General features: G+C 55.1%; 3 protein-coding genes and 1 long non-coding RNA gene across 6 annotated transcripts; 2 read left to right on the top strand and 2 right to left on the bottom strand.

Moving 5' to 3' along the window:
* The first annotated feature begins 1,600 nt into the window (after positions 1-1,600).
* Positions 1,601-9,169, top strand: ARPC1B (actin related protein 2/3 complex subunit 1B). Its single transcript, XM_030001987.2, has 10 exons — positions 1,601-1,829; positions 4,314-4,387; positions 5,140-5,244; positions 5,805-6,027; positions 6,460-6,567; positions 6,935-7,141; positions 7,402-7,477; positions 7,564-7,760; positions 8,304-8,394; positions 8,863-9,169. Exons 2-10 carry the CDS (start codon positions 4,324-4,326, stop codon positions 8,899-8,901), a joined length of 1,110 nt encoding a protein of 369 aa, XP_029857847.1. The 5' UTR covers positions 1,601-1,829; positions 4,314-4,323; the 3' UTR covers positions 8,902-9,169.
* A 2,058-nt stretch (positions 9,170-11,227) lies between these two features.
* PDAP1 (PDGFA associated protein 1) lies at positions 11,228-20,520 on the bottom strand. The gene is made up of 6 exons (XM_030001988.2): positions 20,438-20,520; positions 16,380-16,471; positions 14,346-14,453; positions 13,818-13,939; positions 12,781-12,932; positions 11,228-12,062 (listed from the first exon to the last, which is right to left on the bottom strand). The coding sequence occupies exons 1-6, from the start codon at positions 20,448-20,450 to the stop codon at positions 12,004-12,006; spliced, it is 546 nt and encodes a 181-aa protein (XP_029857848.1). The 5' UTR covers positions 20,451-20,520; the 3' UTR covers positions 11,228-12,003.
* Positions 20,521-20,795: 275 nt separating this feature from the next.
* On the top strand, positions 20,796-23,257 carry BUD31 (BUD31 homolog). Of its 3 annotated transcripts, none has more exons than XM_030001984.2 (5): positions 20,796-20,882; positions 21,330-21,500; positions 22,125-22,247; positions 22,477-22,643; positions 22,991-23,257. In XM_030001984.2, the coding sequence occupies exons 2-5, from the start codon at positions 21,407-21,409 to the stop codon at positions 23,039-23,041; spliced, it is 435 nt and encodes a 144-aa protein (XP_029857844.1). In that variant the 5' UTR covers positions 20,796-20,882; positions 21,330-21,406; the 3' UTR covers positions 23,042-23,257. The 3 variants fall into 3 exon arrangements, with proteins under 3 accessions (XP_029857844.1, XP_029857846.1, XP_029857845.1); XM_030001986.2 differs by lacking the exon at positions 20,796-20,882 and adding an exon at positions 20,889-21,021; XM_030001985.2 differs by lacking the exon at positions 20,796-20,882 and adding an exon at positions 20,889-21,026.
* LOC121232629 lies at positions 20,940-21,416 on the bottom strand. The gene is made up of 2 exons (XR_005931463.1): positions 21,320-21,416; positions 20,940-21,108 (listed from the first exon to the last, which is right to left on the bottom strand). It is a non-coding gene; the product is annotated as an uncharacterized LOC121232629 (long non-coding RNA).
* Positions 23,258-23,522: the final 265 nt, after the last annotated feature.

The raw sequence follows: 23,522 nt of genomic DNA, 5'->3' as shown, positions 1-23,522 counted from the left end.
CAGCTCGTTGCACTCATTAGTGCAGGCTCAGAGAGGAGCCGCCGCAGGAGCAGCCTCGAGACCAGAAGCGACGAGGAAACGCGATGGCAGGCAAGGAATTGCTCAGCAGGCAGCGCTGGAGGGGACGCTCTCCTCTCCCATCTCTTAATAACATCCCCCAATTCCTACTGCAGAAGTTAAACTGACTAACTGACTTAGTTAAACTTAGTTTAACTAAGTTAAACTTAGTTCATTCGCATCCCTGCCTGGAAGGGATCCGATGTGAAGGGATGAGCAGAGGGATGATCTCCTGGCCTGCGTCCTCCCAGCCCACACGGATGAGAGTTGCCGGTCTTGGTGCAGGGCTGGAGGCAGTGGTCAGACACCTGGAAAGCCCGAACCCTCCTGGTGAAGAGCAGAGGCAGAGCAGCTCGTAGCCAAAGAAGGACTAGAGAAAACATGCAGGCAGCAGGAAAAACTTCAAAAAGCTGCAGCTTTCAGCTGTGTGGGAGCTGCGTCCCTCTTGCTGCATTTGGGGCAGCAGCGATGCTGTGGACGAGGCTGGGTGCTGCGATGGGCAAACTGCTGCCGAAGGATGGGGCAACTCACTGCTTCCGAGAGGGACTTGTCCCTCCATGGGGATTCACTCCTGATGAGAGCCGCAGAGACCCACCACCCTCCAGGGACATCTCGGTATCTCCATGTGTGTCTGCTGCAATTGTGAAGGGAAGCGTGGCTAATGAACTTGAGGACCAAGGGAGAGATGAGCTGCCTGCTCAGTGCCACCCTGCAGAGCCTTTATCTACAGCTGACCCCTCACATGGGGATTAATTCTGCAGCTCAACAAATATGAGGTTATCATATCCACATCCTGCAGCTGAAGAGCCCCGTCGGGGCCCTGTATGAGACCCCGGTGTGCTGCTGTCCCGCTTCTGCGACGTTACTCGGGGAGGGAAGGGGTGAGTGCATCCCTCCACGCGTGACTGCAGCCGGCTCGCAGCAGGGCAGGGAGAAGCTGAAGCCCATCTCTCCTTCCCAGCGCTTCCAGCAGGAGCTGAGTCCCTGGGAGTTACCCTGCCCAGCTGGAAAAGGGATAAAAATTAGTTGTTCTGAAGCAGGAGGGGAAAAAAACCCAGAGGGGTGCATGGCTGGTAGGTGGGGGTACACGCATGGTGCGTTGGGGCGAGCAGAGCTGCGACCGCAGCCAGCCTGGGCTTGGGTCCCGCTGGGCTCGGTGGGGTGCAGGAACCGGCAGCAGCGGCCGGATCCGGGCACCGTGGGGTCCTGCCGAGCCGCGAATCTCCCGGGCCGTGGGAGGCGATGCCGACGCACGTCTCGCCCCGGGTGGGCTCCGACCGCAGCTATCGCCCGCTGCGGGCAAGCGGGACCTCCGGGCTGCATCCGTCCCCTTCCGAAACGCGTCGGGGACCTGGGGGCTGAGCAACCCTCCCGCTGCCGGAGGGAGAGGATGGGAGAATCCTTCCCTTCAGCTCTCCCGGCTGCATCCTTCCCTTGGCGCAGCCGGGGGCGAGTTGCCCGCATCCCACCGGACAGCGGGAGTTGCCGGGAGCATCCCGGGACCGGTGGCTTGTCCACGTGCGGCCATGGCGGAGAGGCCTGGCTCGCGAGCGAGCAGGCAGGCAGGGGCAGGGCGGCCGCCGAGCTGCTTTGCGCTCCCCCAACGCCCACGTAAGGAAGTGGTTGCATTTTCTCGGAGAGGAAAAGGGAAGTCGGACTGCCTCGGCGGGGCAGCCAGCAGCTCCCACCGCTCGCTCAGGGGCTGCTGTTCGTGTCGACTGCCCAGAGTCCATGAACTAGCCCCGCTCGCCCTGCCTGCGCTGCCCAGCAAGGTAAGGAGCCGGGGAGGCAGCTCTGCCAGCCCGACGAGGAGCTCGGTCTGTCCCATGGGGGGGCTGTGGCCGTCACCTCTCGAGGGGAGGCGGGGACCCCCCGGCCGGGGCTGTTTTGGGGTCCGAGGGGGGTGCGGGCAACGCCTCGCCGCTCGTGGGTTCTGCTGTCGCTGCGTTTTGGGCTTTTTTTTTTGTTGGTTTGTTCGTTTGTTTTTCCAGCTTTGGCAGCAAGTTTGAGTTTTATTCTCTTGCCGGAGGCCCGGCAGCTTGCGGGGTGTTGGAAAGGGTTCCCCGGCGGGGGTCCCGTGGGGGTTGGTGCAGGCAGAGCCAGAGCTGCCTGCAATCTGCCTGCCTCTCCTCCCCGGGGCATCGACCGCCTCGGATTTTACCCAGCACGAGGAAGAGGAGGGTCGGAGCTGCCCTCCATCTGCCCTGGGGCAGTGATGTCCCCCCCCCAGGACCAGGCTGGCTCTCGGGGTACCCCACACCAACGTCGGGGACTGAGGGTGGGTGTCCCCGACCCGGCTGGCAGGAGGACGGAGGGGTGACACCCTGCAGTCTCCGTGGGGAGCAGAGGGGCTCCCACGGGTGGGTGCTGAGGGCTCGGTGGCACAGGACCACCAGGCTATTCACGGGGGGTCCTGCGGGAGCCCACCGTGTCCCTGCGCCGGCGGGTGCAAACCCACCTCCCGCCGCCCCGCCAGGCTCGGCAAAACCGAAAATACAGCTCCTCTGGCACGCGGCTTTCTCCTTGGGACCGGGAGGAGCCCCCAGCGCTCGGCTCCTGCCAAGGTTTGGTTATCTCCTCCAGGGATGTTTCCGAACTGCTCGGGGCTGGCCGGGGGAGATAACGGAGCTGCATCGGGTCCCAGTCCCGCCCTGTCTGGCCTTCTGAAAATGCCCTTTTTCCTCCCTCGAGAGCATCTGTGTGGAGCAGCGGGATAGCCACGACCCCTCCGATGCTCTTCCCGGCTGGGAAAGGGGCTGCTGAGCTCTCCGTGGGTCACCCCACGGCTTCTCCCACCCCGGGCGGGAGCGCAGCTCAGCCCACGGGGCGTCAGCAGGGAACTGGTCGTAAACCGGCGGTTGGGGAAATGAAACCTAAACCGCCGCAGGGAGCGATTGGAGCTCGAACGGCCGAGCAGCCCTGGCTTCTTACTGCAGCGGCTGGGGGACGGCTTCCTCTCCCCGGCGTGGTGGCCCGAGCGGCAGCGGCTTTGTACCCTCCCGTGGGTCACCCCGTGCTAAACTCCAGTGGGGTCGGTGGGGCTGGGGTTGGCAGCTGCCTGCTCAGCCATGCCTACGTCCTTGGCCGGCGGGGACGGGTGTTTGGGCAGGGATTCGGCCGTGGGATACGTGACGGCAAGGGTTGTGCCGTGCATTGGCGTTGGGATTTCTCCCAATGCATCTCTACGGATTTTCTTTTCACCAGCCCGCGGACAGAGGTTTGCTGGGAGGGACTTTTTTCCTTCCCCTGTACCGTTTTTTAGCTGCCAAAGAAAACGGGCAGCGTTCAGGGAGTTCTCAAAATAGCTGAGAGGCAAACTGTGAGTAATCCCCATCCGTCACGCCCTGGCGAGGTGTTTCCCTAAATCCGTGCGTTACCTCGGCCGGATGGCCAAGGGGCTGTGCCGCTGATCCAAGCCCTTCCCGGTCCTGTGGCACCCGGAGGGGGCTTGCAGGGAGCTGCTCCGTCCCATGGAGCGGTCGGTGGGTGACCGGAGCGGTCGGTGGGTGCTGGCAGGAGCGACGGGAGCTCAGCCAGGGGAAGGGATTAGTCACCGGCTCGCTGGGGCTGAGCACGTATGGATTGGGATGGGACGGGAGGGCATGGGATGGGATGGACGTGCCTCCACGGGGCTTTGGCTCTTCCTAAATGAGAGTTAGGGAAGGAGCAAGCGGATCGGGCCCTGCGGGGCTGGTGGGAGCAGCCGGAGGGAGGAGGTGCTGCCCATGGCAGGACCCCCAGGATGCGCTTAGGGCTGGCAGTGCCGGCACCGGGGTCCCTGTGTACCCGGCTGGCGCCTGCCCACCAAGCTCCAGCCGGCCGGGGCAGGATGACAGCGTGGTTTGGAAGTCCCCAAGCGGTCCCCGCTTCCCATCTGGTGATGGGACACCCACGGGGCACCCAGCTGTGGGGTGCCTGGCCATGGGGCACCCAGCTGTGGGCATCTGGCCATGGGCACCCTTCTAGCACCCAGCCATGGGATGCTCAGCGGGGGGTGTCCGGCCACAGGGCAGCAGCATGGGGAACATCTCCTCCAGCTCAACCCAGACCCTCTCTCACCCCCCCGAGCTTGAGCAGTCTCTGAGCTTGGAAATCCTCCGGGAAAACCCTTCCCTGGCAGAGGGGGGGGGCACGGTGGGCTGCAACACGGGAGGGAATGCTCGGTGGGGCTGGGAGCTGGGGGTCCTGCTGGGCGCTTGTCCCCGTGGCCAAAGCAGCATGTCCTGATGGCCACGGGGGTCTCGCCCTGTCCCCAGCCCGCAAGCCATGGCTTACCACAGCTTCCTGCTGGAGCCCATCAGCTGCCATGCCTGGAACAAGGACCGGACCCGTAAGTACGGCCGGGGCACCCCATCCCGAAATCCCCAGGCATGGCCCAAAGTACCAACTGTCCGGGCTGAACATCCCCGCAGCAGGCGATGCCCCCCCAAGATGGGGCAGAGCTGGGCTGGGGCTGGGTTTGGGGAAGCAGGTCCTGCTACAGACAGATTTTTGGGACTGGGACAGCACATATTTCCCCCCTGGTCCCGCTGCCAGGGCAGAGCCTGGTGTGTGGGGGGGCCAGCACAGCGTCCGGCCCTGAGGCACCACGGCAGCCGGACGAAGCATGGAGAGGAGAGGAGAGCAGAGCCGGGTGATTCACGGCCGATGGCATTTCCCGGCCACAGCGGAGGGGATGTGGGAGAGAACAAAAAGGGCTTTCTCTGCTGTGGCTGGCATGCTGGGCAGGCAGGGCAGGATGGGGCTGGATGGGAGCTGAGCACCCGCAGCCATCCCGTCCCATCCCGTCCCATCCCATCCCATCCCATCCCATCCCCTCCTGTCTCATCCCATCCCATCCCACTAGCCCCGCGGGACCACGCGTTGGGCCAGGGAGGACGCTGGGCTGTCGGGTCTGGGGGAGTTTGCAGGAGCAGGGCCAGCTTCGGGACAGCACGGGGCCGGGGCCGGGGGGTTTGGTGGGACCCCGCTGTGCAGATGGAACACAAGAAGGGGCAGGTCACCCCTGGCTGGTCCCGCTCCCCTCCCAGCAGAGCCCATGACCCAGGGGAGGGCTTTGTCCCTGCTGCTCTCGCCCCGCAGAGATCGCCCTCTGCCCCAACAACCACGAGGTCCACATCTACCGCAAGGATGGGGCCAAGTGGAGCAAAGTCCACGAGCTGAAGGAGCACAACGGGCAGGTGACGGGTGAGTCCTGGCTGACGGAGGGGATGGGGACGTGGTCCTGCCCCAGAGCCGGTCCCAGCCCCGCTCGGTGGCACCGGCAGCGTCTGGATGGGGATTGTGCAGCGGGTAGAGGAGGGGGAACAAGTTGTGTCTACGTCTCCTGGCCCTAATCTAGCATGTCAGAAGGCACCCGGGGTGGGATGGGATGGGAGAGATGGAGAGGGATGGGGTAGGGAGGGATGATATGGGATGGGATGCATGGGATGGGGTTGGGGTCAAGTGGGATGGATGGATGGATGGATGGGAAGGGATGAATAGATGGAAGAGATGGGTTGGGATGGGGTGGGAGGGATGGGATGAGGTGGGATGAGATAGATGGAATGGGGTGGGATGGAATGCTTTGGGGTCAGAGGGATGGGAAGGGACGGGGTGGGATGGGTTGGGATCCATGCGGGAGTAGGGCAAAGAGGAATTCTGGAGCAGAGACCACCCAGAACAGCTCTGCCTTCAAATGGCCTCCAGCCCTGAGTGACCCATCCCCACGGCTCCCTGGGCCACCGTCACCCCTCTCTGCCCTCCAGGCATTGACTGGGCCCCTGAGAGCAACCGGCTGGTGACGTGCGGGACCGACCGCAACGCCTACGTCTGGACGCTGAAGGGCAACGTCTGGAAACCCACCCTGGTCATCCTGCGGATCAACCGGGCCGCCCGCTGTGTCAAGTGGTCCCCCAAGGAGAACAAGTTCGCCGTGGGCAGCGGCTCCCGACTCATCTCCATCTGCTACTTTGAGCAGGAGAACGACTGGTGAGGGTCTGCCATGGCCTCGCTGGGTCTGTCCTGGGGGAGATGGAGGGGAGATGGATGGATGGGATGGATGGATGGGATGGATGGATGGATGGATGGGATGGGTGAGATGGATGGATGAGTTGGATGGGATGGATGAGATGGATGGATGGATGGATGAGATGGATGGATGGATGCGGAGATGGACTGGGACATAGGAGGCCAGAGGAGTTGGAGGTGAGGCAGAGAGGAGCTGGAGGAAGAGGTGGAGACAGATGGGGAGATGGAGGGAGGTACTCCCCATGCCCAAGCTGCTACTGCAGGATGGTGGCCCAGGGCAGCTCCTGGGGCACTGGGAGCCCTGACCACCCTCAGCCAGCCCCCCCTGAAAGCCCAGAGTGGTTCCCAGGGGTGGTGGTGCTCCCCCACCGATGCCAACCGCTCTCCACGCAGGTGGGTTTGCAAGCACATCAAGAAGCCCATCCGCTCGACGGTGCTCAGCCTCGACTGGCACCCCAACAATGTCCTCCTGGCCGCCGGCTCCTGCGACTTCAAGTGCCGGTGAGGAGCAGCGGGGGTGGATGACTGGGAGGACCTGAGGTGGGGGGAATGTCCCAAGGACGGTTTGGGGTCCCACCCTGGCACAGCACGGAGGTGTGTGGGGTAGCCCAGCACCCTGGCTCACCCACGGGGCAGGCTTCACCCCTCCGGGTGCTGCTGGGAGCCAAGGACGGGGTAAAGGGGAGATGTGGGGAGGGCTGGGGGGTGCCCTGGGGACCATCCCAGCGTTACAGCACCCAGCAGGGCATGAGAGGCAGCGGGGCACCCCGCGGGCTCTGGCAGGGAAACTGAGGCACGCGAAGGGGCAGGGACGGAGGCAGCTCCGGTGCTGTGTCCAGGGACACACGGCAAGGCTCTTCCCTCCCAGGATCTTCTCAGCCTACATCAAGGAGGTGGAGGAGCGACCCAGCCCCACGCCGTGGGGCTCCAAGATGCCCTTCGGGGAGCTGATGTTCGAGTCGAGCAGCAGCTGCGGGTGGGTGCACAGCATCTGCTTCTCGGCCAGCGGCGCCCGTGTAGCCTGGGTGAGCCACGACAGCACCCTCTGCCTCGCCGATGCCAACAAGAAGATGGCGTAAGCAGGGCTGGGGAGAGGAGGGGGCCTGGGGGGGGGGCTGGGGCAGCCGTACTGTCGTGGCGGGGGGGGTTGACCCCAAAACCGACCCAGGGATGGAGACATCTGGGTTTGGGTTGAGCCAAGCAAACGCGGACGGAGGAGGCGGCACATCCTCTCCTTGTAGTCTTGCGGCTTCCACCCGTGTCACGAGCTGTGCCAGCCTCAGCGCGGAGAGGCTGAAGCTCGGCTCGCTGCTAACACCCTGCCCGCCATCACAGCGTCGCCTCCCTGTGCACCGAGACCCTGCCTCTCCTGGCCGTCACCTTCATCACCGAAAACAGCCTGGTGGCCGCGGTAAGTCCGGGCTGGGGACACGATGGGGCAGGAGCCGTGCCGGGAGCCGGCAAAAGGGTGCTAAGCGGAGCGACCTGGTTCCCCAGGGCCACGACTGCTACCCGATGCTGTTCACCTACGAGGAGAGCCAGGGCACCCTGACCTTCGGAGGGAAGCTGGACGTCCCCAAGCAGAGCTCCCAGCGCGGCCTCACCGCCCGCGAGCGCTTCCAGAACCTGGACAAGAAAGCGAGCTCGGACACTGCCAACGCCACGCTGGACACCCTGCACAAGAACAGTATCAGGTGCGCACTGTGGGGGGGAGTGGGTGGAGGGACAGGCTCGGCTGGGTCACCCTGGGGGCTGCTTGGGGGTGCTGGTCCCCAAGCATCCCCTGGCAGTGTTGCTGTCTGGCCTGGGAGCTAGGACAGCCCTGGAGCATCCCTGGAGCATCCCTGGGCATCCCTGCATGTGGGTGGGGGAGATGGAGGGGTCCAGCCCTAGGAGCTGGGACAGCCTGGTACATCCCGAGCATCCCTGGATATCCCTGAGTATCCCTGCATGTGGGTGGGGGAGATGGAGGGGTCCAGCCCTAGGAGCTGGGACAGCCTGGAGCATCCCCAGAGCATCCTTGGAGCTTCCCTGGGTATCCTCTGAGCATCCCTGCACATGGGTGGAGGAGGTAGCGAGGTCCAACCCCAGGAGCTGGGACAGCCCCGGAGCATCCCTATACTTGGATGGGGAGATGAAGGGGTCCAGCCCCAATCCCACCCACCAGCTACCGGGAAGCCCTGAGGGCTCGGCAGGGACCTGGGGCTGACTCCCCGCCGTCTCTTTGTGCCCCGCAGCCAGATCTCGGTGCTGGCAGGCGGGAAGGCCAACTGCTCGCAGTTCTGCACCACGGGGATGGACGGCGGCATGAGCATCTGGGATGTCAAGGTAAGGCATCCCCACGGTGCCACGGTCCCCCCAGGCTGGGAGCATCCAGCGTTGAACCCTCGTTAGCCACAGCTTTAATTCCAATCCCTCGCCCCGCTGCTGCGCAGCTCTTTGCCGTGGTGGTGGGGCCCATCCTGCCCACGAGGGTCCCACAGTCCTGGGTGGGATCTCCTTTGACGCAGGGTTGGGTGGGGGACACCCCTGGGTGGCACTTTCACAGCTCACCCTCAGAGCGGGGGTTGATGCTAGCTTTGTGCAGGGATCCAGCACCCTCTCCTGGCTTCAGGTTTGCCCACGTGGCTTGAAAAGTGAGCCAAAACCAGTGGAAGTTGGGATCTCTTCCCCCTGGGGATGGGTTAGCACCCCAGGGGACAGCTTCCCCCCCCCCCCCTTTCAACTCCCCAGCCACCTCCAGTTGCCTTGGAAAACAAAAAGCTGGTGACGAATGACCTCCCGGTTCATTTTTAGAGCCTGGAGTCAGCGCTGAAGGATCTCAAGATCAAATGAAGGAGCCATCCGGGAAGGGTGTCCCGGCTGCCAGCCCACCCCTGCTACGCTGTGCCTGCCTGCTTTCCCCCGCGAGCCCCCGTGCCACGCGAGCCGGCCACGGTGCCACCAGCACGCTTCCTCGGCTGCCAGCCAGCCCCGGCGGCTGCTCTCAGACAAAGAAAACAGGTTTTTTTTTTTTTTTTACTATTTTTGTTACCATCCTACCTGATGCTGGTCATACATCGCTTAAAGAAATCAAGAATAAAGTAAGGATTTTCCTGTATAACTCCAATGATTTTTTTTTTTGCTTTTTTTAAAACAAGTTCAAGGCGAACATGTGTGTGATTAGAGCACATCACGGCTGCTGTGCCGCATCTCACCACGGGTCCGTTCTGCTGCCAGATCTGAGGATGAATCAGGACCGTGGGGATAAGGGGAACGTCACCTCCCGTTCCCTGTTTCAGCACGATTTCAAAACAGGATCGGTACTAGAGAAAAGGTAGGGGCGAGGATGGAGGTGGCGTGGCAGCGCAGGTTTCCCACATTGCTCCAGGCACCAAGCTCCTCCTGGACCCCGGTCAAGTCCCGTCAGGTGTGCAATTCCACACCCTGGGAGCCAGCTCAGAAACCTTGGGCTGCCAAACCAATCCTGCCGCTTTCCAGCCTGTTATCGCAGGCTGCCAGGTCATTTTGATCAGAGCACCTCCAACTTTGACCTTCCTCATTTCTAACTCGGGCTACGAGCAGTCCCATCTCACAAAGGACAAAGCTGCTCCCAGGAGTGCCGAGGAGCCTTTGAAGAAGCTGTAAGAAAGCGGATAAATCTTTCTACGTTTCAGAGCAGGGTTTAACTGCATGTGGTAAACAAGGGGCAGGGTCACACATTTCAGAGGGTATGAAATCACGATGAAGTGGTTGGTAAGGGCTTTGGCAAAGGCAGAAGAAGAACCAGTACCCAGGCAGGTGTGTTAAGGCAGGCAAGATGCCCAGCCACTCCTCCAGCGTTGCCGTGTCTTAAAATGAGCGTCTCTGCAGAGGAAATCCTACATTTGTCACCAAAAGGAAAAGGAACCTGTGCAGTGCAATGTGGTTACTCCTCCGGGGATCAGACCTCGCTGTGACAGCTCGGGTTAAACCCCGATCCTGGCGGTGCCCCTCGAAGCAGACCAGCCCTTACAGTGACCATGGCCCGGGAGGGGAGTGCTGGCTGGCAGAGAGGGATGGTGACATCTGGGTTCTGGCCCAGCCATTAGTTAGCGGGAGGTGTGTTCTACTGGGAAAGGATCTTTCCATCCACTTCTGCGTGTTCACCCCATGTCAACAAGCCCCATCCCTCTCCCCCTCTACCTGTGGCTCCTGCCCTGCTCCGTCCCAGGCATCAGCCCGCTGCCTCCCACCACCCTGCTCCATCCGCCTCCCTGCGCTCCAAGGACCCCCCAAACTTTCCGTGTCAGTTCTGTCCCCACCGGATCAGTTCTTCCCTCTTGGAGCTGACAGCAAGGGCACCTCTCCTGGTACTACTCATCTCACGTAGCTCCCTGAAGATATTTCCCGTCTCAAATCATGCTTTGGGGAACGAAAGCACACGCTGGCGGAACAGCTCTAGGGGTTACACCCATGTGCAGAGATGACCCGGCCTTCCCACACCAGGAAAGCAAGTTCCCCACCGCGGTTTGGGCAGGCAGCTCACAGCGACATTCCCCGTAGCACACCCCTCTGGCACACCCTCATGCCCGAGCCCCCGCAGCCAGGCACGGAGAGGATTACACAAACGTGATTTGTTCTGCCACCCTGCATCTCTACGACTGTAACCTCTCTGCTAGCGACTCCGAGAGCGCTCTCGTCTCAGCTCTAGGGTGATTCTCAGCTCTGAATCTCCTCCAGCCTTTGGTAAGCGAGGCTGGGAAGTGCTGGTGTCCCTGGCACAGGCTGACAGCAGGACACCCTGGACCTCCTGGGGCACAGCGGGTTAGAGCATCTCCTGCTCCAGCAGCCCTACACTGTGAGACAGGACATCTGACAGGGGTGACAGTTCGGGGACCGGCCTTCTGACACAGCGACGAGGTCCGACAGCAGCCTGAGGGTAACCGTTATCTCCACTGTGGTAATCAGATTGTGCAAGACAGTCCATCAGAGACAGCAGGAAAAGCTTTCTGCCTTCAGGCTGCATCTGCTGATGGAGCTCCTGAACCTCAAGCCAAACTCCACACCACAAACAACGCAGACCAGCAAAGCAGCAGATGCAGAAGTCACCACACCATCAGACTGCTACTGCACCTTGCATCTCAGCAGCAGCCTGTACACTTGTGTTCATTTACACACGCACAAGATGAGGACAGAGCAGTTATGATAAGTTACATTTTAATCAGCCAAATATACAAGTTCTGTTGTTGTTGTTTTTTAAACTTTATCAAGTTTTTTTCCATCTGGGTCTGATACAATTAATGTTGTTTGTTTTTTTTTCCTTTAAACAAAGGATGATGTGGTTAAAAACTGGCACTATCCCTAATAAGGAGAAGAAAAAAAAAAAAATGAAGAGGAGGGAAAAGGGGAGACTGGCTGCAAGAAAGGAGGGATGAAACCGGGAAGAAACGGCACTCCAGATGTCCATGAAGTCAGGCTCCCAGCTTATACTGCAACACCCTGCAGCAAAATTTGATGGGCCATTTGCCCAAAAAGGATTCCTCAGATACATTATCCTTTGGGCTTTCACTAGCAAGTCAAAATTCCCCACCCCATGCCCCACCCCACAATGACCCCACAATCTATTTTCTTGCAATCTAATATTTGAAGCAGCTCCCCTCCCGCACAGCTCCCTCCCGCCCTGCCCCGTCTATGAGTTCTGAATCCTAAAATCAGCAAAAACATTCAGGTTTCCAAACTGTTACAGAGAATTGCTGTTCAGCACAGTTCTGCACCGAAGATAGCAGCTGCCCCTAACCCCAAATGGAAATCTGTGCCAGGATGAGGACAAACACATCGTCAGTGTCTCTTGGAGGTGAAGGTGACTTCGATGCCGCAGTACACCCTACGTGGCATCTATGGTATGCAACACGACAGAGTTCCTGGCAGGCACCAGGCACAGTTCCCTGGAGTTTCCTCCTCTTGCATGTCCTGTGCTTACTTGTTAAGGGATAGTGACTGCAGTCTTTTACCTGCCATAGCCGCTTCGTCTTTTGCTGGGGGAGGAAAAGAACAGAGGTGTCGTCATTTCACAGCATATATCAGGGACTGGTGGTGGCTTGAAAGCCCCAGAGACTGAAATCCTGCTAGCCATGTACAGTGAGGTAACGGGAAAAAATCCAACCCTCCCTGCCAATCCCTGGTAGCTCCCCTCCAGATTTAAGAGGAGCAGCCCCCCTTGCATGTTCCCTTCTATCCTTGGCCTCTCTTCAGGCATCCACAAATTACCCTGATGCTGATGCACAAGCTCCTCAGTGGAAGCCACTGAGAAGACATGCTCATCAGACTTCTGCTTCACATCTATCAGAGCTGAAGAGAACGTCCAGGCAGGGGAGGAGTGCTGCAAATGCCCTGGGCAGTTTGGATCCCCAGCATGCAAAGCAGATAGATCATACCCAGCACAAGGAACCCGCTAAACCCCCAAACTGGAGCAAGCATTGCCTGGGAGGCTGAGGACAACATGGTTATCAAGGGCAATTCCCTTCTCTCTTTTCCTGCTGCCTGTTCAGATGTCCTAGAGCTTTATAAAGCAAGGACTTTGTAAGAATGAAACAGCTGAACCTGGTTGTGATGAGAGGAATTGTGATGACACTCAGTGACACCACGCAATCTCAGGAGGTGAGGGATTACTATGTGTGATATGACAAATCATGCCTCTTGGCAGTACAGCCATTGCAAAGAGAAGTAAGAGGATATGATTAATTACTCTCTAACCTTTTCTTTCTTCTTCTTTCTTTCTGGCAGCTTCTTCCCTTTGCTTCCGAATGATGGCTAGTCGGGCGAGATCTGCCTTCGCTTGTTCTGTTTTGCCAGCTAGGTGCATTTTCATGTATCTTTCTTTTGCCTTTTGTTTCTCTATTTCCTCTCTGTTTGAGTGAAACACATCAGTCACCAGAGTATCTAAGGAAGCATGCAGGTACAGGCAGAGAGGGGGAAGCTTTCTGACTGGGAAGGATGGTGAAGACAGAGATGGATTGCCCACAGAGACTGGGGGGTCCTGTCACCAGTTTTCAAGCACAGGTTATATCTATTGCAGGGTCTGAACACGGATGATGAGAGAGATTATTTCTACCTTCATTCAGCTAAATAAGGATATTGACACACAATGAGGTCAAATGAATTAGCCCGACTGCACAGCACCATGACATGTTTTTCCCAGCCTTACCCTCAAAGGTGTACTTCTGCTGAAGCAATCTATCCCAAATAAGCGAGCTTACATCTTTCACTCTGAAACTCTCCATTGCTAAATGAGACTAGAAGATTAAACTTTGGTTCTCATCTTATTCATCTGCTCAGACAAAGCTTTCACCATGACGCCTGCAATCTGGGAAACCGCTACCTGTCACTGGGGCACCTCCTGTAGCAAGATTAAAGCGGCCCCCAAGGTGACCTCTGGTTAATGGATTTTAGTTACGTCTGATTTTTGGCACAAAACTTCAGGAAATGAATGGCCTACATCCACTTCGTAGCAACAAACTTCACTCTTTTAGTGCACCTGGCCAAGCTGCCTGGCTCCAGGATGGCCATAGCTACTCCCAGAGGACAGACAACTTCTGTGAAGTTTGTAAGGAAAGACATTTTGCACCCCAGTTTGCTGCTGTTCAGTGTCTACTTTAGACAGCAACATACTTAAAGAGCTTCCCAACGCATACACACCAGGGAAAAACCTCCCCGCGTTAAGCTGCTGCCACCAGCAAGGATGAAATGCCAGGAACACACTAACTCCTGCCCAGGCAGCAGGAAAGACTCACCGCTCTCGTCGCGAGAGTTCCTTAGGTCCATCCAGGTCCAGTTGAGTTACTTTTTTGGTTGTCTGGATTACACGATTGGGATTCTCTATGTCTATCAACCCTTCCACTCCTTTGCGCTTTTGCTAAGGTTCAAGGACAAGAGGAAGGTTAAGAAGCTCTCTCAGACTCAACATTGTGTTGTATCAGAGCTCATCAAATACACTGCAACACACCGCAAAGGCAGAAGTCAAGATGTTTTTACTACCAGACACCAAACCCCTTTACGAACCAAAATTTATATCACCAGGCATCTTCAGCCTTTTCTGAAATCTTGCCTTTGCATTTCACTTATAAAAATACATGAGTTTTCATTCTGAGGACAAAATGCTGTCAAGTAAGGTTTTCTGGGCTTCTAAAAATAGGTCTTCCATAAAAAATTTACTACAGGTAGCTCTCAAAGAGAACTCGGGAGTCAAGGGCATGCATCTCTCTCCTGCCCCAAGAATCCAGGTGGTGCAAATGCATTAAGTGCCCTCAGAATGACAGTACCTGATAATCCTCATCATCTTCATCACTCTCATCTGAATCTAAAGACTTCTTCTCCTTTTTGGGGTCCCCTGTTGCTCCTTCACCTCCTTCTTCTTGCTCCTCTTCTTCCTACAAAATCACAGGAAATGAGAGAAAAGGGATGTCAATAAAAATCCCAAATCCAACAGTGACTCTGAAATGAGATAATTTTGGAGGGATGAGAGCGAATTCTAAGAGCAGTGGTGTTCCTGACGTGGCCCTTCTGACACCAAGGGTGCCTGGCTGTTACAAAACAGGAGCTCATTCTCAACACATAAGCATGCATCACCTGCCCCAGCAGATCACCTCTAAACAACTCTGCTGTTCTCTCTCTGTAACGGGCCAGGAAAATGACTGTAAAAGACAGAACTAGCACTTTACTTTCCCCAAATGAAAGATCTCCAGGAGACATTTTGGCCTGGGTTTCCAGTGTACAATATCTCAGAGACTGGAAACTACACGGATGTAGCGTAGACCTGGATCCCATCCTAGATCTAGATAAAAAAAAACCTAGAGAAGAGCAAATTGACAACCATCAACCAGAACACTATTATCCAAGAAATTACAGACTTCTTAGCAAAGCTTTTACCAGTCTGAAGTCTAGGAATTAATTTATAAATCATTAGAAGATAAGAAGAACCAACATGGGTGTGCACAGCTTGCTTTCCCATTGCCAAATATCCCACATCACAGCAACTGGCAAAGTGTATGAGCTATGGGCAGTAAGAGGAGTAATTTTGTTCATTGTTTGGTTTTTTTTTTTAAGCTTTCCCTAACAAAGTAGCATTAGATGTAACCATCACTATGTGGTATGGATTATCACAAAAAACCAAAAAAAGAAATCCTTCTCAAAGAGCAGTTCTCTGGTTTGTTTTGAAACAAGACAGACATGTCAAGTGGGGTTCTGCTTGTTCTGTTCCATTTCCAGTTGGTATTTTATTAACAACTTGGAAGTAAAGTTTGTGAATGACATCGCACTGGTAGGAGTTGGAATCATTTTGGAAAACAGGATCAGACCCATAAGTGGTTTCAGAATTTGGAAAGATGGCATGATACCAAGAAGGTGGAATCACAAAACAAACGGAGGAGTTATACTTCAGAAGAAGAAATCCAACACAAAGTCGGAATATGTGGCTAAGCAGCAAACCACACAATCATCTTGAGTTACAGCTGGTCAAAACATTAAAAAGAAGTCAACAATATGGCTCGTAACTGCTTGAAAGAGTCACCTTCTTGGAGGTATTCATCAGTATTTCCTATATGGGGTATAATTATCCTACTGTAGTCAGTGCTGTGAAGCTTCAGCTGGAATAGTGTATTTAGGCTTAGGCAGCACTTTCAGAAAGTCACAGAAAAATAGCAGTGAGAGTGCCATCATAGCTGTGATAATTTGGGAATACAAGAAAGCAAGTACTGCAAAAAATAGCCATGCCTTTTATAACACCGGTCAGGTAGTCGTAGAAGTGGGGGGAGCCGTTACAATCCTATGTTGGGGCACAGCCCAAAAAAGGACTCTGTTATCTCTCCCTAAAAGTCAGAGGCAAACAAGAAAATCATGTGTACAGGAAGAAGTCAAAGGAGTTCGGTCTTTTAAGTCTGAAGAGAAAGAGGGCAAATATAATAATTTCAGTATACAATAAGACGTGAAGATGTGAGCCCTTTTTCTCCACAGCCAAGCTGCAAAGCATGGATAAAAAAAAATAGCTGACACTGGAGACTAGAATGATGAAATACAGGGGGAAAAGATGTCTAGAGCTGCTGTGTGATCACATTCCCTATCCTTTAACCTTCAAATTGTGAACTGGATGGTCTACCTGGCCTCACTTCTGCGAGGAACCAGACTGGATCACACCTTGCAGTCTCCCCAGACAGAGATATTCAGAATTCATATTGTGACCACTGACAGAATGACCTGAAACACTTGACTAAGCTGCCATTTCTCATGAACTGCAAGTTAAGCATGCTGTACAAGCCATAACCTATGACAGTAAGTACCTAACATAGGCAAACACATACCCTTGCCTTTTGCTTTTCTGCTTGGAGCTGGGCATCAATCTCTTCAGGACTTGTGTACTGTCTTGCTCGGCCTTTGTGGCCTCCTTTTCTACCTGTACAAAAAAAATAAAATGAATAAATGGTTTAGTGATAAGCTTCCAGAAAGCTCTACTCCTCCTGCAGCACTCTCTCTGGATTTTCGGTGCAGATAGGACATACCAAAATAGCTCCTCTGATAGGATCGAAACAACGATGAAAAAAGGACACATTGAACTTGCCAGTCTCAGTGAAACACTCCAAAAATTTTGGGTAGGTTACATAGAAAATTGGGATTATTGATCCATAGAAAGATACTCGGAGAGTCAGTTCTTTCCTTCCCCTTGGGCTGGTTTTGGAGACACCAGAATGGAGAACAGCCTATCAGCTGTACAGTGTTTTCCAAATGAAGCACAGGTTTGTCCTACAGAGAGGGAGCCAGGAAGGTACTCCCCAAAGGGGGAACCCCCACCCCTCAACCATCGCAGAGCCGTGACACCAGTTATGAGGCAACAAGCTTCCAAGTGCTCCCTCAGCTCTCGGTGACGCCACCCTTCCTTGCCCACCCATGCCTACGCTTGTGGCCTCTCTGATTCACTTCCCGGCCTGGCAAGGGCCGCTCAGTCCCACAGCCGCTCTCTGCGTTTCCTGCGCAGAAGGAATCACAGCATGTTCCTGCAGCAGCCGCGGTCACAACCAACTCTCCAACAAGCTTGCCTCCTTAACCCCTCCCCTACACTAAGGCTGTGCCAAGAGAAAATAGGAAGCTAATTGGACAAAAGCTTTGGGAATTATAATGAGAGCTGAAGAACTACTAAAAGGAGCCTCCATGTTTTACTGCTTTATAAGGAAAAATAAAAACAAGCTCTAGGAACCAGGAAGAGGAGAGAATCAGCTTAGCTGGCTGGGCTGCCTGGCTAAGATCTCCTCTCAAGTTTAAAATTCTGTTCATTAATAAGTTGCTGAAGCCATTAATGCTTCCTGCAAGTGACTGCTCTGTTTATGTTCTTCCAGCTCAAAGAACTGCTGGAAAGCAAGCTGAATAGAGTCAGTCTCTAGCCTTGAGCTAGGTAGCTCAAGGTACAACTGGTACATGAGATTGACAAAAAGCAAACAGCTCAGGCAAGGGAGCTCTCTGCTACTGCAGGAGTCTTTGAAGTCCGATGGAAGGAGAAGGAAATCCTCACATCCTCTCTCACCCTCCCTGCTTCACCTGCTGAGGACAACGGAAACCTTACGGTGGCAGAGAGGGCTGAAGGGATCGTCCCTCCTTCCTCGGGACTGCGCAGGATGCGTGGGAGATCTGTCACTACTGTACCCCTGTGTCACGGCCACACCTGGCTGCGCTGTTGGACTTGGAGGGAGAGGAAGCGCCAGCACAGGCAGCCTCTCTGGGCTGCGACCTTTACAAATTCAGTGTTTTCTGACCAGTCCCCCTGCCTCAGCAGAGACAAACTCTCATAAGTTTTAGCACAGTAAAAGCTGAGCTGTGGAATAAATTATCTCAAAAACCCCACTGTGAAGCCTTACAGAGACTCCTGAGGTGTTTTTCTCACATGAAATGGGGAAGCGCAGAGACCAGATTCTTCTCTCCGAGCTCAGCTGTGGAAGCTTGTGGGCATTCAAACCATAACTGCAACCAAAAGCTTTGCTGCACCCAAAGACAGCGTGTTTTCTGTTTGTCTGTTCCCAATCGTCCCACGTGGCAATACTGACCCCCTCTGGGAACAAGATCTGCCACACGAACGCTCTAGCCCAGGAGACATTACCTAACTGCCCAGCAAATGACATCACTCTAAATGGAACAACAGTAGTATCTTTGGCACACTACGTAAGAGCAAGGAAACCTAAATAAACCAAACCAACGCTGTGCTACAAGCTTAGCCGATGCCAGCCAGCCTTCTTGTCCAGCTGGGCTCAGAATTTTACACTGGGCTCGGAACTGAACACAAAAGCCTTATTACTGCAAATAAACAGCAGTAATAAGGAGGGGAAAGCAGCTCAAGAGGAATTATCTTACATTAAATGCCTAAAAAGAAGCAAATGGAAGAGTGAATCAATCTCATTTATATTTGAGTCTGCACACAGAGAAGTAAGGCCCCTTTTGAGCGGGAGCAGCAGTGCCACCGGCTCAGCAGCTGGGGGGACTGTGGGGAGCTCAGCACGGGGCAGGGATGGGGCTCTGCTCTTCACAGGGAGATCAAACCGCAGGTCAGACAAGCGGAGTGCCCGTCCTACATCTGCCACTGACCTACCACATCACGCTGCACAACTGACTTCAGCTCTGTGCCTCAGTTTCCCCATCTGTAAAATAGGCATAATGATTCTTGTCCTCCTCTGTGAAGCACTTTTAAAATATAATCACCTGCAGATTTCACCTGCAGTAAAGACGACCATTGCCTAAGGCAGGCACACTTTCAAATACATTTGTCATCAGCTTTAAACAGCATAATTAAGGAATTTAAATCAAAGAGAATGGAAGAATAGTGAAAGAATCACTTTTTTTTTTTTAAATTGAGGTATTCAAAAAATAATCAGAAATAATCCTGTAAGAAAATTTATTATTGGCTGGTTAACCCTCCCCTCCATTTTATATTAAACAGTGAGTGCAAAAATCCACTCTTCTGCTCACAATACAATAACTTCTACTGACCTGGGGGGTAGGTGAGCAAAGATCCCTCTTTTCCCAAGAAGCAAAAGGTTTGAAACAAACATTTAAAACTACAATGCAATACAGAGCAGGAAATCCTGAGTTACGGGGCATTTAAATATGGCAACCGGGCTTATAACTCACGACAGTTCTTTGCTGTCACAAAAAAATACGTGAAAGCTTCAGCCCTATCTACTAACAATGTGCAAATGGACACAAAATAAAGTGCTTAAAGAAAATCTAAATAGGGAAGCAGATTTGGTACTAAAGCTTAGGAAATGCTGATGAAATAAATTGGAGCAAACTACAGAGAAGATGAATGACGAAGGCTGGTTTACATTAATGTACATGACTGGGGTTGCACAGACGCTCGCACAAGAGCCAATTATGCAGATGGTGCATCTGGAGAAGGTTCTGGGTGGATCCAGCTCAGCCCTGACAGCCTGTCAGTCCCTCATTACCTCTCCTTAATCACACAAGCAAGTCGGTACCCGCTCCATAACACCCAGATGCGGAGCTGCCGGAGCCACATGAAAGGAGCCACGTTTGGAGCCCCTGAACCCAAGACCACCTCCGCATCCCCCCCATGTTGATCCTCAGGGCTGGACCCTCTGCCCAGCTGCTCGGATTCCCCATACCCGGCCCCAAAGACCTCCACCACCAGGACGGGAAGGCCGTCGGCCACCACACACCGCCTGTGCTCCCCAGGAGAACCCCCCGGGATCCCGGGTGTAGCTGTAAACTCCCCTCCCCGGGCATCCGTGTGCCCCAAGCCCTGACCCGGGAGAACCGGCTGCAGTTTCCAGCCCAGCGGGGAGCACATGGGGCCCAGCCTGCTCCCGGTCCCACGGGGGAACCTGGCACCCCACGGGCCGGACACCCCCAGGGGCTGTTGAGATCTCATAGCACTTGTTGGGGGGAGGAGGGGGAAGGGGGCACAGAATCGGCCCCCCAGCTCTGAGAAACGTGGAGAATCTGCCATCTCTTCGAAGGAGGGGAGGGAAGGGGACCGAAGGCCTCCAGAAGCGGGCTGTGGGAAGAAACCGAGACTTCCCCCCCGAGGTCAAGACCCTCCGCGGCCGATAAGGGGGAAAAAAAAGACACCCCCCCCACCTTGAGCACCCCAAGCCCGGGAAGAGCGGGGAAAGACATCACTTGAGACCCGAGGGAATGAGACCTACCCCCTCCCGCCCCAGCACCTCCACAGCCGAGATAGGGGGGAAGGACGAGCCCTGCCCCCCCCCAAACCCCCGAGCCTCCACAGCCGGGGCCTCCCCCCACACCCCTCCTCTCCTCCCGAGGCCTGAGGTGCCCACACCCCCTCAGCACCCTCTCCCCCCTCACTGTTTCTCTCAGGGGCGAACCCCCCCCCCCCGCCCGGTCCGGCCCCCACCTCCTTTCGGCATCGCGGCGGCGATGGCGGCTGCGGCAGCTGCAGCGAGGCCCCCCCCCGGCCCCGAGCGGCGACCCGGAAGCGGAAGCTGCTCCCCCCCACCCCCCGCGCGCGGAGCGCGGCCTTCGGTGTCCGCCCAGTCACCAGCCCGCCCCTCCTCCCCCGGGGCTGCCCTCAGCGCCGCCGCTCCCGCCGTCCGCAAATCCCCCCTCCGAGTCCCGCAGCAACGAACGGACAGCGGGGTCGCTTTCCCTTCCGCCGAGCCGCGCTCTACCGCCCTGCAACCGGGCGAGGCGGGAGGAGGGGGGAGGAGCGCACGGCCGGGAGGATTTCCCTCAGGCATTTGCGGCGGGCAGCCCAGAGGGGCGGGGCCACGGGCCGGTCCCGGTACGAGAGGCCCCACGGGTGACGGCGGCGGCGGAGCGGAAGCTGCGCTCCTCGGCAGGTGAGCGGGACGGACGGCGGGACGGGGCCTTTCCCCCCTCCCTTCCCCTTCCTTTTCCTCTTCCCCTTCCGCTGCCGCCAACACGGCCCGAACCTCGGCGAGTCCCGGGGGCCGCACTAGGCCCCGGCCCAGTGTCCCAGTCCGGTATTTTCCGTGGGAGCTGAGGGAAATTGTTGCTTTAGGGTAGTCCGGAGGGTGGGGGAGGGGCGGCTGTTGTCTCACTTTGCTGAGGAGGAAAAAAAAAAAAAATAAAATTTGTTAACGGTGAGGGGGGTGCAGCGCTCACCCCGGGGCTGGACTGGGTGAGATTTTACCTCTTTCACGAGCTCGATAAAGCTTGTTTTTATCATCGAAGTGCAAAACGGCAAAGGGGCACAGAAATCTTAGGAGAAATCTCTCTGACAACTCTTTTCCTTTCCGTTTTTTTTTTTTTCCACTGGTTCTCAGGACTTTGAAGCACCTGCACGCCTGAGTGCTGGCAAAGCCTCGTCCCCTTGCCTTTCGCCTTCCTCCTTCCTGAGGCAATGCCCAAAGTGAAGAGGAGCAGGAAGCCTCCCCCGGATGGCTGGGAGCTGATTGAGCCAACGCTGGATGAGCTGGATCAGAAGATGAGAGAAGGTAAGCGGCAGAGCTGGGTCTTTTCAGGGACGTGACTCTGAAACAAGCTAATCCTTAACCGCTTCACGAAGCACAGCTTCCCCTGTGAATATAGATTGACGTTTTTTTATATCTCTGCCTTGCAGTGATAGCGCAGACTGAGACTGGGCTGGTACTGGTCGCTTTTTTCTGGGTGTACACTGGTTACAGAGCACAGAGTTTTGGTGTACAGTTGTTTTAGGGCACACCGTGGCCGAACCCTGGCTGAAGCTCGCCAGTGTGCGTGGACGGACCGGTGGTTCTCGTCCATGCCGTTGCTCTGGTCTGACGAGTAGGGCAGCCATGAAGTCACCTGCCGTCCCAGTGCGGGTCACATCATCCCCACTATCATTCTGGTTTTATTTCCTAAAGGAGCTGTTCCAGGTCAGGTCCCTTTTGTTGGAATCTTCTCCCATTAAGCTCGATCTTGAGCTGTTCCAGGTCAGGTCCCTTTCGTTTGAATCTTCTCCCATTAAGCTCAGTCTTATCTCCGTAAGGTATTAAAGCTGTGAATGTTTTTGCAACAGTTTATTGCAAAGTGACTAAGGAAATAAGTTGGCTGCCTGGAATGGTCAGCTGAAACCTGGTGCTTGTGTTCCCCCCCAGCGGAAACTGAGCCTCACGAGGGGAAGAGGAAAGTGGAATCCCTTTGGCCTATCTTCAGAATTCATCACCAGAAAACACGTTACATCTTTGATCTCTTCTATAAAAGAAAAGCTATCAGCAGAGGTGAGGAACGCAAATGTTTTACCCTGGGCAGGGGAAAACGGAACAGAGTAAGATGTCCACCTGTGGATGCGCCTGAACTGGGGCATTGGTGGGAAGGATCAGGTTTCTGGGGAGGGAAGGCTGGCAGCTGCCTGGCTTTAACTGCTAGTTACTACAGCTAGTAGTTCCTGATAGTAAGTCTTCTAATGCTTCCCAAGAACTACTTGTGATGGTGTCTGCTCCTCTACAGAGCTGTATGAGTACTGCATCAAGGAAGGATACGCTGACAAAAACCTGATTGCAAAGTGGAAAAAACAGGGTTACGAGAACCTCTGCTGCCTGCGGTGTATCCAGACACGGGACACCAACTTTGGAACCAACTGCATCTGCAGGGTCCCCAAAAGCAAGCTGGAAGTGGTAAGAGTTTTTAGCTTGTTCCTCTACTTGTCTGGACCCTTGCAGTACCCGTTCTAACTCCTCCCAGCTCAGGGACAGCTGAGGAGGTAGCACTGTTATTCCTGGTCATTTCCACCAGTTCTAGCATTTTCTATCTTTGCTGGTAGAGTGGGTATCTAGTTGCTTCTAAAGTTACTGTTAGCTTTGGTGTGCAGTCGTTTAAAGTCATTGAAGTATGGGAAACGACAGAAAACTAGATGGTAGAAACCCTTCCCACACAGACCCGTTCTCTGCCTTGAGGCCCAAGCCTGCTGGTCCGTCTGCTCACGTAGCTTGGCTGAAATACCCTCCTCGTGTTTCTTTTCCAGGGGAGAATCATTGAATGCACTCACTGCGGATGCAGAGGCTGTTCTGGGTGAAGCCTTTAGCCATAAGACTACTTTTTGAACTCTGAGGGATATCGTCCTGCACAGCGGACTATTAGTGCAGTTACAGCCACCTTCTGTGTGATTGGATATTTGTGTATAGCAATTAAAACAGCAACGTATTCGTCTGGATCATATATACAACGGTGGTCGTTTTGGAGTAGGTTTTTGTGTAGCCATTTATTTTAAAATAAAGGTCTGCCCTCCTAAGAGAGTGGTGCGATCTTCTGACAAAACATTTCTATGCCCCTGTTCTCCTGGTGGATGTGTTTTGGTTGGTTTGTTGTAAGGTTGCTCTACATACTCTGAGGTGTTCTAAATGTGGGTTGTTTTTTAACCAGCTCTTATCCCTCTTTCTCAACTAACTGAATTTAAAAGGCTGTGTGGAAAGGAAGTAATACAGTTCTCAAATGTCCAGTCTGATTCAGATTCACCCCTGATCTTGTGTAGAAGGAAGCTAAATTTCACTGGAACT

The sequence above is a fragment of the Aquila chrysaetos genome, chromosome 25 (assembly GCF_900496995.4).
Source record: "Aquila chrysaetos chrysaetos chromosome 25, bAquChr1.4, whole genome shotgun sequence".
Taxonomy (NCBI): Eukaryota; Metazoa; Chordata; class Aves; order Accipitriformes; family Accipitridae; genus Aquila; species Aquila chrysaetos.
This window is presented reverse-complemented; position numbering and strand designations above follow the sequence as displayed.